Below are 12,013 nucleotides of genomic sequence, written 5' to 3'. Positions count from 1 at the left end.
AGATGTCATATGAGAGTTGTTGCCTGGTATGAGCAAGATATGTCCAACATCATGATACTGGAAAACATCAAAGGGGATAAAAGAGCAGATAACAAATTAGAAGAATCTCTCACCTTCCCCTTTATGAGAACAGAGCAGGTGCTGGATTTGAGTGAGCAACAGCATGGTGCTGTGTTAAGTTCTTTTGAGTTTAGTGAATGATCCTTCAAGCAAGCTTTAGGATACACTACCTTATGAATATTAATCTACAGAATGAGTAATTTTAATAGTTGTACAATCCTATTTGCATTAGTGACAGAGTTAGTAATGAGTCATAAAAAAAGAGGCAAAGAGAGAAAGCTTAGCATTCAATCTCTAGGCTTGGTAGCAAGAAAGAAAAATTACAGGCAACATAATGCTTGAAAATAAATCCTAGTTGGCTGCCAAATATATATTTCAAAATAAGGCCTAATTGCCTCAGGAAATACATTAATCAGAGGGTCCCAGAGGCCTGAGAACCATTTGCTCCAATTGACCAAGGCAGAGTACTGATAAACACCTGAGTAATGTAAGAAGCTATACATGTCCTTGAGACAAAATATATGAGAAATAGAAAAGGACACCTAAATAAAAGCTCTTAAACAAGTTCCTTGAGCAGCTTACTGACATCACTCTTGGGAGAGATCAAAGAAAAATGTTACTCTGACCATGAAACCAGCAAGAGACATTCGACAATCACTGAATCACGCTGTCCAAATTGAGATTTAGCAGGAGGCATCAAGAAGAGTATCTCTGTGGTGTGGCCCAGACCATGGAGAGAGACAGTCAGGCCATGAAGAAATTATCATGTTATGCAAGGGCTCTGGTGAAGAGCATAACTCCAAATGTCCATGGCTAAGGCAGGGGAAGGATGTGCTGAAAAACTGAAGAAGAGCTGGACATAAAAGCTAACATTTATAGCTTTCCAAAAGTGACAGTGGATTGGAGGGTGAAAGTGCCACCTCTCCAATGACACTGGACAAACTAACAAACAATTATCAAATTTCTCTTCTTCCATAAAAGAATGCAAAACAATAAGTTATTTACAGAAAGGGTGTGAGAAAGTTTGCTACAAGAATGTAAACATCAGAAAGCTTAGAAAATCTTAAAAAAATCAAAGCAACACCTCCCAGCCCTCTGTGGGGCACAGGGCCCCTGCCCAGAGCCCAGGCTCTCTCCTTGCCTTGCTGGTTTGCTCAGCAGTCCCTGGATGCACTCACACGTCCTGGCCCTCCTCCCTGTGTGTTACATAAGCTTCCCAGGGCTGAGGTGTAGTTGCTAAGCAGTAATTCTGCACGACTAAAGAAGAAACCCGTGATTGCTAGGTTCACTAAATGTTTTTTTTTCCCCAACTGCAATATAATTATAGCTATAATAAAAACATTGTAGAACATTCATCAGCATGCAAAAATTAGGTCAGGAACAAAGTGAGTAAATCATATATGCCTTTTAGATGCCTTTTTTCCTTTCCTTTGCCATTGAAGGGGGAAGGACCAGAAAAGTTTGTTATTGCATCAAATCATAAATAACAGGATTTTCCATCCTGTCAGCTCACCTGACATTAGCAGTAGCTCATGTTCTTGTTTCACAAGGCAGCTTGCTTCCCCATCACAGAGCTCTCCTAGAGCCTTGCCAGAGGTTCCCTGCCCACAGCCTCTGCACACAGTGCTTTCCCTGAGCTCTGCAGTCTGAAATGGGGGTGCCCACACATCCCTCCAGTGGGGAGCTGTAGTTTAATCCCTGTTCCCCATCTTTTCCGTGTCCAGCTGCCCTTTGATGAGGTGCTGCCAGTGAGCTGGCGGCAGTGTCTGTGCCCAGCTGCCCACAGCACTGAGACAGCACTTAGTCCTCATGGAAACCAATTCCTTCAGAGAACTAATCAACTTGGTGATAGCCCTTGCTACTCATAGACCTAGATTATTTATTCTATTGTCACTTAACTAATACAAATATGAAAAATACCCACTTTATGTGTTTAATTAAAAAAATCTAATAAATGAAATTTAAATAATGCAATTTGCTTGTATGCCTGTGCAAAACACCTGCCTGGTCAGCAAAAAGAAATTTCAAATTCACTGCAAAGACAGTGGTTTTTCTACACTACCTCTTTAAAAGATTACCACTCAGGAAAGATCAGAGTTTCATTACAATAGTTAAAAAAACAAGACTAAAATGGAGGCTTTTGCCTACACACTTAATAAAAAAAATGCAATTAAAGAGAATAAAGGAAAGCCACTGCATACAGATGCCTGGGATTCCAGGTCAAGAAAGCACTTCATTGAATGTTGGGGTCCTCCATCCCACATTCCTGACCCTAGCACAACATGTGACCCACATCCAAGAGATGTGCACTCTGTAGGGGCAGCTCTGTTCCATGAGGGCTGAGCAGGGTTCCTGGCACACAGGGTCAGCCTTCATTAGTTGAATATTGATATTATCTGGTGTGGAACACATTCTGCTTGGCATGCAGTTTCCTTACAGCCCATCAGAAAGTGTGGCTTGGGGAGAGCAGAGGGTGTTGTTGCCAGCATTTCTTGACATGGGTTTTTAGAGGGTGGTTCTATTTATTTTTGGGTGTGTGGGCTTGCAGGGCCTTTGCTTGCTCTGGCTTTGGGTTTTTTGTGTATTATGTTTGGGTTTTTTGTTTGTTTTTTTTTTTTTTTTTTTTTTTTTCTTTCAGCAGTAGCTCCCCATTTAGGTTTTCCTCTTTTCCTACAGAAACTGCCATTATCATAATCACTTGTAAAACTGTGCTTGAGGGGGCATCTCCTGCAGGAGGCTCCCTAGTAGCTCACAAACCTTGTTTGCCCCCCGGTGTGCAGTGACCATCCCCAGAGCAATCTCGGCTTGCTATTTTCAGTGGTCTTTTCTCTCCCTGATCCACCTGTCGGGCACCTCTGCTTCCAAAGGCAGCTGAAAGCACCGCAGGGCAGCAGCTGTGTCAGCAGCACCGACAGGGAGAGAGAGGCTGGATATTTCCACACCAGAAGAAAAGCTAATTATCCCAATTACTGCCATTTACTGTGTGCTGTTACATGCTTTAGAAAGGGCAACTACAGCCACCTAGCTCAGGTTTACTTGCACAGCTGGGGAGCAAGAGCTGCCTTTTGCTCGGGTGGACACGGAGTGCCAGCACCACGGCTGGAACTGCTGGGAACAGCACTGCCCTGGGGACACAGCCCTGTCCTGGGCTCAGCCTTCTGCTGGAGCACTGCAGTGCACCCCAGCATTGCCTGGGAGAACATCCCTTCTCCTGGTGACACTGTGAGGACACCTGAGCGCTGCCACGCTGAGAGCTGAGTGCAGGGACAGGACAGTGGCAGGGCCAGCCAGAGCCACTGCAAGGGATCCCCAAGGGCATGCAGGAGCAGTGGATGGCCTGAGGAGCCACCCAAAACACAGGGCTGAGTGAAGAAATGCACCACCAAGAGTCAGGGCAGCAGTGGGCAATACAGCATGTTCAGGAGCTGGCTTGGAGCAGGGTAGAGGCGAACACGTGTGGCTGCTGGAGTGCAAGGCAGATGTGACTGAGCAGCGTGTGGGCCACTCCTTTTGGGCTGGGGCAGGCAAGGCTATGGTCAGAGACATGAAGTTTTCCATCTGTTGCAGCTCATTGCCATAAATAAAGTGATAATGTGCACTAATTAGTGCAGGAATTATAACAGCAAGCCACTTTCAATACTACAGATGATTGAAAAAAACCTCAAACTAAACCATACTTCAGATTCCCTCAAAACTTCCCCCATTCTGCCTCCCCAGCAGCCCCCAGCCCAGAGCAGCATTCCCCACACACTTACCTGTGTACATCCCCATCTTCACCTTTTCCTCCCTGGCATCCTTCAATCCCCAGCTCAGGAGAGCTGCAGAAAGGCAGCTCACCATCTCTCCTCTCCTAGCCAGACAGGCAAGGCAGGCTGGGATGCAATGAGGCACCTTATTGCTGTCAGCTGTGCTGTCAGCACAGCTGGTGCTGATCACTAGGGGATTGTTCCTCCTTGTTCTCCTCCGGCTCCAGGAGGTGTTTGCAGGGCTGACCAAAGTGCTTGCACCAGAGCTGAACCTCTGAAGTGCAAAGGAAATGTCCTAGGATGTGTCTGCATGTGGAATTTGGTGGTGTATCCATCTACTGTGGGCAGCTACAGCTGTGTAATTGTAAGCTGCCATTCCAGTTCACATACAGGCAATTATGACAATACTTTTCTTGGTTTATTTAAGAGTTCTGAAGCCTTCTTGGACAAGGAAGAAAGGAGTAGACAGGAATTTGTGAGAACCTTAGCAATGTGTCAGGACCCAAAATATTTAGAATAGTCTTGTCAAAATTGGTGAAACTCTAACTCATTTAAGTCAGAGGTTGTTCAGCATTGAAGTGCCAATGTGAGAAATGAAACAATCAGTATTTTTGAAACAAGTTCAGAAAGGAAAAATAAATAGCATGATGTTAGAGTTCTAAAAGCAAAATTTAATAAATTAATATATGCATGCCAGATAAAAATACAAAATTACAATTGAAATAGCAATAATAATAAAGGAACACTGTTCAGTATTGCAGATTTCACTGCAACCACCATAAACATCATGGAGAATTACTTAAAGTAACATTTAAAGTACAATTTTGTTTCTGTTAAAAACAAATTACTATATGATGAAAAAATGGAAAGAAACCCAGGAAGAAATCAGCCCCAGAAGAGGAAGAGAAGAATATGAAATGTCAATAAATGGCCAGAGGCTCCATTTCACAGAAGTCTGCCTTCTTTTTAGTATTAGAAACCAATTACATAGAACAAAAATCAAATTCACAACAGGTTTACACGGAGAAACATGCTGAATTACAATCACAAACTATCCAGAACAAAGATGCTGCACCAGTTCAGTTGTTTTCTTCATGGAATGAGTCTCACCAGAACAGGGAGAACAGGGAGCAAATCATGCAATAGCTTTAGGCATTTTGTTTTTTATTTCAACATGATAAACACCCAGGATTACTAGTACTGGAAAGTATGTGTTAACCTTTTTCAACATCAGCTGAATGGCACTACAGAAACGACAAAGAGTTCCTTCATTGTTATCCTGAATACATCGCAAGCTCTAGCAAATATGGAATTCAGTGACAAGAGCCATTAAATTACTTTAAAATATTCCTTCATCCATAGAACACTGTTGCTTCCTTTTTTTATTACAAAACCCCCAAAATATTCAAAATAAAATGTCTTCATTTTTTATAAGCATCTCCACCACAAGTCTCTGATAGCGGATGTCGTTCAGCGCGGCCATCGCGTCCAGCTCCGGCGCTCTCATAAGGGTTGGTCCAAAAACTATGCCCAGGTTTTCTGCACTCATCAGGTTCTCCTTTTCATGAAGCGTTACTCTGCAAAAAAAACCCAGTGATTCTCACATTTCTTCTGTGCCAGACCATGCCTGCATATGTTGAAAATCAGGGAAACTGGGCAGAAATATGGGTCTTTCCCAGCAGGTCACACATGGGTGAAACACTCGGGAGTGAGTGAAAGCAAATGCTGTGGGGGTTTGTGGTGGCTCAGTGTCTGTCCCCCTCAGAGCACACAGACCACGCTCACTTGCACTGCATGAACAAGTCCTTTGGTATACAAGAACTACCAACTCTAGATTTTTCTTCTGTTTCTCCCTTTCTGCCTTAGTTTTTATTTGAAAACAGGTCAGACTGATGTTACTGAGTTGCTGCGTCTCCAGTCTGTAAGTATTCCAAATAAAGGAGCTGTGTCCGATTACCTGAATTCAGCAGCAAGGCAATGGCCTGTTGAGCAGCACAGCTCCTTTTAGCAAAGCATTAAACAGAAGTTTAAAAATAGTGAATTTTGTCACCTTTCTACCTTATCATTCCCCTATACCAGAAATAGGGTGTGCAAAAGCGACTTGCTAGGTAGAGCAGCAACAACTAATTTTGAACAGGGTGAAGAAAAATTAATTTCACACTTCACAAGCTGTAAGGTGGAATTTTTTTCCTACGTCTCTCATCCCTTTGTCCGTTTTAAAACACCCATTAGAAATGTCATTGAAATAAAGGGACAAATCAGGCAGAAACTCAGTAGCTGAATTTTGCCTGAGGCAAAACTCAGCAGAGACAACACAGTCCTACTTGTACAGGAACTACATAATGAAAAAAGGCAGAAGAGACCTTAAAATAAAGTAGTTTTTCTATGGAGAGGGAATGATCTTACATATTGACAGTAAGTTCATGTTACTTGAGAAACTAAAATGGACACCCTAACGTGCCACCTTGGTTTTGCTTTGCAAGGGATAATCCCCTGTGCCTGAGTTTTGCTGTTGTGCATGGTACCACTCCTGCCACAGGCCCTTTCCAGGATTTGGTGGGCCTTGACCAGACTTTTCTGGAGGTGCTAACATGGATTTTTGCTAAAAATGAGTGTGGCTTAGAGTTCTTTGCAGCTGTTGCACCCACCTCTTCAGATGTGCCATGAGATACCGTAATGTTTCACAGTGTGCAGGCGGCAGCAGCTTCAGCGCCTCGTGCAGAATTTCCAGCTGTTCATCCGGATCCGTGGTTTCTGAAACACAGATGTTCAGTGTCACCACACAAACAGCCAGAATGCACACACAGAAAGGCAACAACCTGGCCTGCACAGGAGACAGGGTCTCACAGCTCTGCTGGGTTACTCATGGAGGATTTGTCTGTCCAAGGAGGGGCTCAGAGCACCATAAGGATGTGACTGGTTTTGGACAAAGAAAACTCCCCAAAGCAAACTGCACTCCACTGAAAGATTCCCTGCAGCCTACTAAAAAAAATCCTCTGGCAATCTTGCTGACTGGACTGGTTTTGCACAAATAATCTACAGGTGCAACTCTGGGAGAGCAGAAGGTACTGGGAACTTTGCCATCAGTGCCTTTGGCTGTCTCCATATGACTTGGAAAAAGCCTTCTCCAAAGGAGCTGTAAGGCCAGCATGCAGTCCTTGTTTTGTACCCACGGCTACCTCACACCTTTCCAGGTGGGGCTGGTGTGAACACATCACAGAAATGCTTCAGGCAGCCAGGATGTTTGGGAGAGAGATTCCAGCTGGGCTTACTGCTGTGCTTGTAGACCCACCTTCTGCAAGGCCAGCCCCAAAGGTAGCTTTGGGACAATGAGTGGTTATCAGCTTATGAAAACACTCAGAACGGACAACTCCAGAAACAAGTGACATCTTATTTTGAAACATTTCCATAAATCACCTTCTTTCTGGCACCATAAAACCAACAGACTTTAAATAATCACTGTCAAGTACCCAGGACTCATGCAAGACACACCAGTGATGTAATCCATAATGTGTGATGAAAAGGAAACATTCCTGGTGACAAAGGCAAAGGAAAATGTAACTGTGCCCACATAGCATCACGGTCAGGCCATAATGTGCACTGCATGTTTACTCCTGCAAGCCTTACTAAATTGGGCATGCAGGGTAAGAGCTGATGGGACAGCTACAAAACACATAGGACAGTCCTGCACAAAAAAGAGAAAAGGCTAAGAATGAAAAGCAGACAAAAAAGTGTTACACTTACTTGCAGACTCTATGAACTTTGGGTAGGCATCATATGTGATGAGTGGAATTGGCAAATCCCTGAAGTACAGTTTAAGTGCACCAGTGATAATATTGATATCTTCATACATATTCACAGAAATATCAGCTTTTTCCCCATCTGTGTGGAGAAGGCACTGATATTAAAGCCTTGGAAATGTAAACAGATGTAGAGCAGCATTCAAAAGAAAAATAATAACTCGCTTAAGCAAACATTATTGAAAAGGAAACAATTACAGATTTTGGCTGTTGTCTGTAAAACTGATATTCATGGTTTCAGGGTGAAAACCTCAAGCATTTTATAAAATAACACATCTTTTCTTTCTTTCAAATAATTACTAAAAAATACAGTTTGGGTTTTTTTTTTAGAACCTGCCTGAGTGAACTTGCAGTATCTGTCTTGTATGAAGGTATGGACATTTAGCTATTTCTGAACACACTGCATTGCAAAACAACACATTCATCAGCACTGAATGAGAAATCAGAGAGTCTGGGAAAAAAGTAAAAGGCAGAAAACCAGCTTTGTCCACAGCCCCCCTATTTTATAGGAAAAACATGTGTTCACCATTTAACTGGAACATACTACCTACTCCAAAGTGCAGAGGACACACATCCAGAACTTGGCCTCTGCAGCACATCCCCACCCTGCTAAAACTGCAGATGTGCTCCGAATTGGGCCAGTCCTCCAGACAAACAGGAAAGAGAGTTTCCAGCACAGATTCTGGACTTGATTTCTACTGGGAAAGAGGGACTGCAGCTGGAAACCCCTTAATTTTCCCACTGTCTTTTCTCAGAGAGAAGAGTTTGTTCTCAGTGACCTTCTTTTAGTCTGTAATAATTCAAACTTTGTTTGCACTATTGCATTCATCTTATTATTTTGGAGCTTTCATCCAGAAAGATGGATTCAAGTTGCACAGCTCTCTTAAGGCACTTCAGCACTCACCCTCTATCCCTCCCCCATCCCTCCAAGCACAGTTTGACTTGCAAACTAGGGCAGTAGTTCACAAAGCTTTGTCCTTCCTACACACATGGTTACTGGAGCACAGATACTGATGGAAGGAGAAAAGTGGATTTTTGTAATAAAGGCCAGGGTGAAGCTGATATGCTTTTGTGATGGGGCAGCTCCCCTCCTGCCAGCACCCTCCTGTCTGACTCCTTCAGAGCACTGGAGCGTGAGACACAGGCTCTGCAGCAAAACTGTCTATATTTTATACATCAGCACCAAGTTCCAGCATGCAGGGAAGACTGTACCTCTGTCAAATGCCATTTTGACATCTTCAATAAGATCACTAAATCCTGAGACTCGGTACAGTCCTTCAGAATTAAGACCTGCAATGAACATTTTAACAAGATTAGAATTAGTCCTGATTTTTACAGTGACCTTCAACCTGGTTCTTCCCTTGGCAAGTTTTTAATTTAAGGTAGAAAAAGCAGACATGCTTTAAAAGCCTTATCAGGTTTTTCTTCCAGAACAAAACCTTATGTGGGTTTATAACCCTGACCATTGCAGTAGATGCCTTGTTCTATCAGCATTAAACTATATTTACAAAAATGACTTCAGAGCTGAAGGGATGTATTAAACCAATTACAGGTCATTTCAAAATAACTCAGATTAACATTCTTGATGATCAGTCATTATTTCAGAATAAAAACAAGTACCCTAATTCTAGAAAAGGATACTCGGTGTGGGCTAGGGAGACTAGCAAGAATGAACACATTAATATGAACCGTCTTTGTTTTGCCACATTCATTTAATTTTTAAAATGAATATATTATTGGAAAGATAGGCACTAATATGTAACTACAAAGCAGTAACTTCCCATTAAGCAATTTCTAGCAGAATCTATAAAAATTATAAATGGTACGAACCATGAAATAATGCACAGTATAATATTAGCTGTGCAGGGTAATTGGCAGTCATAAAATGTCTTGTGCCAATCTGTTTTGAGCAATCATACATTCAGCAGAAACCCAGATGACCCAGATCAATCTAAATGGATTATCAGTAAAGCAACAAAAGTCCATTAAGGATTCCTTACCTCTAGATTCAATTTCCCTAATGCACATATCCACCACCATTGGTCTCTTGGTGAAGTGTGCTTTTACTAGCGTGGTAAGGTCACAGCTGTACACTTTTTTGACATGCTTCAGGTCTGGCTTGCAGTCATTTGGGACCATCTTGGAACATTGCTTGTGCACATTTAAACCACAATCTAAGGGAAAAAATGAAAACATGATTAGGCTGGTGTTTGCTGAAAATGTATTCTGAGATCAGTGCTGGGGAGTACAAATGGCTCCGGCAGGATCTGACCTCAGCTCACAGCAGTTACTTCTCTTCAGGGCCCTTAAGCACCAAATACCTGAAGAAGGGACAGCCCTGAAGTCAGAAGGATTTCCTACCCAAGACATTTATTCTGTTTCTGGGAGGTCTAACACAGAGTGACAAGCTTTCCATGTGTTTTTGCAAATCAGGAGCTAGGGGTCAATTATATTCCCCAGCACTATTACACACACTGCTGTCACAATGAAGACTTTTCTCCCAAGTTACTGGGGAATTCCTAACACCTCCATCTTCCATGCAGCCCTGGACCTGGCACTTTAGACATCTCCTAGGGGAGATGAATGTAGGGACTGGGTTACAAACAGGCTACAACCCCTCTGCAGCGAGCTGGCAAGGCAGTGCCAGTACCTGAGCCCCTTCAGGGACAGGTGTGCCAGCCCTGCCCTGCCTGGAGAGGAGCTGACCCCAGCACTGACCCTGTGCCTCTGCCCAGTGCCACCTCTGCTGTTCTGCCATGCACACTGCCAGGGGCTTGCAGGAAACAGCCAAGCCCAGAGAGAACAGCAGCACATCCCAGCGAGGGCGGCTGCCACCCTCTGATGGGCACTTGGGACACACAGGGACCCCTGCCCTGCCAGCCCCAGGGCCCTGACTGTCACAGCATCAAGGGATGGAGGAGCTTGGAGGATCGATGCCCTGATGAAAATCTGTACTTCCTTCTCTCACTGCAGGACTGGGTATCTATCTACTGAGAATCCCTTCCTGTTTTGTTCCTGCTGATTTTGCCAATACTTGTACCTCCATTAAAGCTCCAAGTTATGTGACTTAGTTCTTTCCAGAAGAGTAAAGCCCAGAATTCATGGCTAGGTTTAATTTCCACTCAGTCAGCTGCAGCCTGCTGCTAAAAGCACTTTGTTTACTTAAAAGGCCTGTAAAACAACCGGATTTGTCACTTAGGATCCTCTGGTTGCAATTAAAGTTTGGCATGTCACCTTCAATCCATCAAAACTTGCTCAGATCCTGATCCAGATGCAATGGCTGATTAGAATTCTCTGGAGGTCTTTCTGTGCAGGAGTGACCTCTGTTCCCCCTGAGGAGCAGGGAATGCCCGGGCAGGGAGCTGTGGTGCTGATTTCCCTCCTGGCTGTGGCTCTGTGCTGTGAACCCACCGTGGGCAAAGCCTCCCACCCAGACCCCTGTACACACACACGGTGCCCCAGCTCTCCTGGGCTCTCCTGGGCACAGCCCAGCGCCCAGGGCTGCCCTGCCCTGGGGGAACAGTGCTCTGGGCACCTGGGCCCCCCAGTGCTGGCAACGAGGGAACAGGGACAGCCCTGCTTCCACCTGAGCACGCACTTAAATCCCACATTTAGTCAAGTGCTCAAAGACCCCAAAGTGACCCCCAAAATGACCACATGCCCAGCATCTCCCTACCTGTAGTTTTAGGGCACAGAACAAAGAAACTCTGAGCCTGCCAGGCAGCCACTTGCCTTTCCTTTAAATATCTGTGCCCTGTGCCACATTTTGCCTGAATTTTGAAAAACCAGGTCTCTCTGTGCTTTAAATAGGGAACCCACATTCACTGAAACGTGTGACCTGAGCCCTCTAGTGAGTCACTGCTCCAGCTGTAACACAGCAAGGAGAAGCTGTTCTGGCCTCCTCTGGGTCTTGTAGAACCAAATCAATAAATGTTTGTGGAAATGCACAGGTAAAATAAGTCATCTTTGGTGTAAGGTTTGAATGCTGTGTCATTAGTAACACCAGCACTTTTAAAAATAAGACAAAATACTGAATAGGTGCTATTAAAACAGTCTGCTTTCAAAATAAAGAGAAAATTGAGGAGTAAAAATAAAAAATAGTCAAATAATTAAAGGCATCATCTTAACACACACACAAGGGAAGCAAATTGAGACCACATAAGAAATCTTAAGTCTTGACTTCCTTTATTTAGGAATAAACCTTAACATTGCAATAATAGTATTTACAAATGAAAATATAATTATTGTACATACAATTCCTAAAACTGCCTCAAGAAGCACCTCTTCCAACAAGTATGAAATATCTGTATATCAAAAATGATGTCTAAAACACTGGGATGGCAGCACCTCACTCATGAGGACTCATGAAGGATTCTGTGAGTGCAAATTAGCTGCTTCACACAAACA

At 43.7% G+C, this 12,013-nt stretch overlaps 1 protein-coding gene across 3 annotated transcripts in view; it reads right to left on the bottom strand.

Moving 5' to 3' along the window:
* Nucleotides 1-4,456: 4,456 nt before the first annotated feature.
* Nucleotides 4,457-12,013, bottom strand: part of CHN1 (chimerin 1) — a 91,010-nt gene continuing 83,453 nt past the window's right edge. For all 3 annotated transcript variants that reach the window (XM_058028339.1, XM_058028341.1, XM_058028342.1), the window contains 5 exons: nucleotides 9,607-9,780; nucleotides 8,819-8,896; nucleotides 7,551-7,688; nucleotides 6,455-6,560; nucleotides 4,457-5,383 (listed from right to left, as the gene is read on the bottom strand). In XM_058028339.1, the coding sequence (XP_057884322.1) occupies nucleotides 5,212-5,383; nucleotides 6,455-6,560; nucleotides 7,551-7,688; nucleotides 8,819-8,896; nucleotides 9,607-9,780 (668 nt within the window). In that variant the 3' untranslated portion in view covers nucleotides 4,457-5,211. The remainder of the gene's footprint in view (nucleotides 5,384-6,454; nucleotides 6,561-7,550; nucleotides 7,689-8,818; nucleotides 8,897-9,606; nucleotides 9,781-12,013) is intronic.

This window comes from Melospiza georgiana, chromosome 7 (assembly GCF_028018845.1).
Source record: "Melospiza georgiana isolate bMelGeo1 chromosome 7, bMelGeo1.pri, whole genome shotgun sequence".
Lineage (NCBI taxonomy): Eukaryota > Metazoa > Chordata > Aves > Passeriformes > Passerellidae > Melospiza > Melospiza georgiana.
The sequence above is the reverse complement of the archived record's forward strand: the minus strand, read 5'-3'. Positions and strand labels throughout refer to the sequence as shown.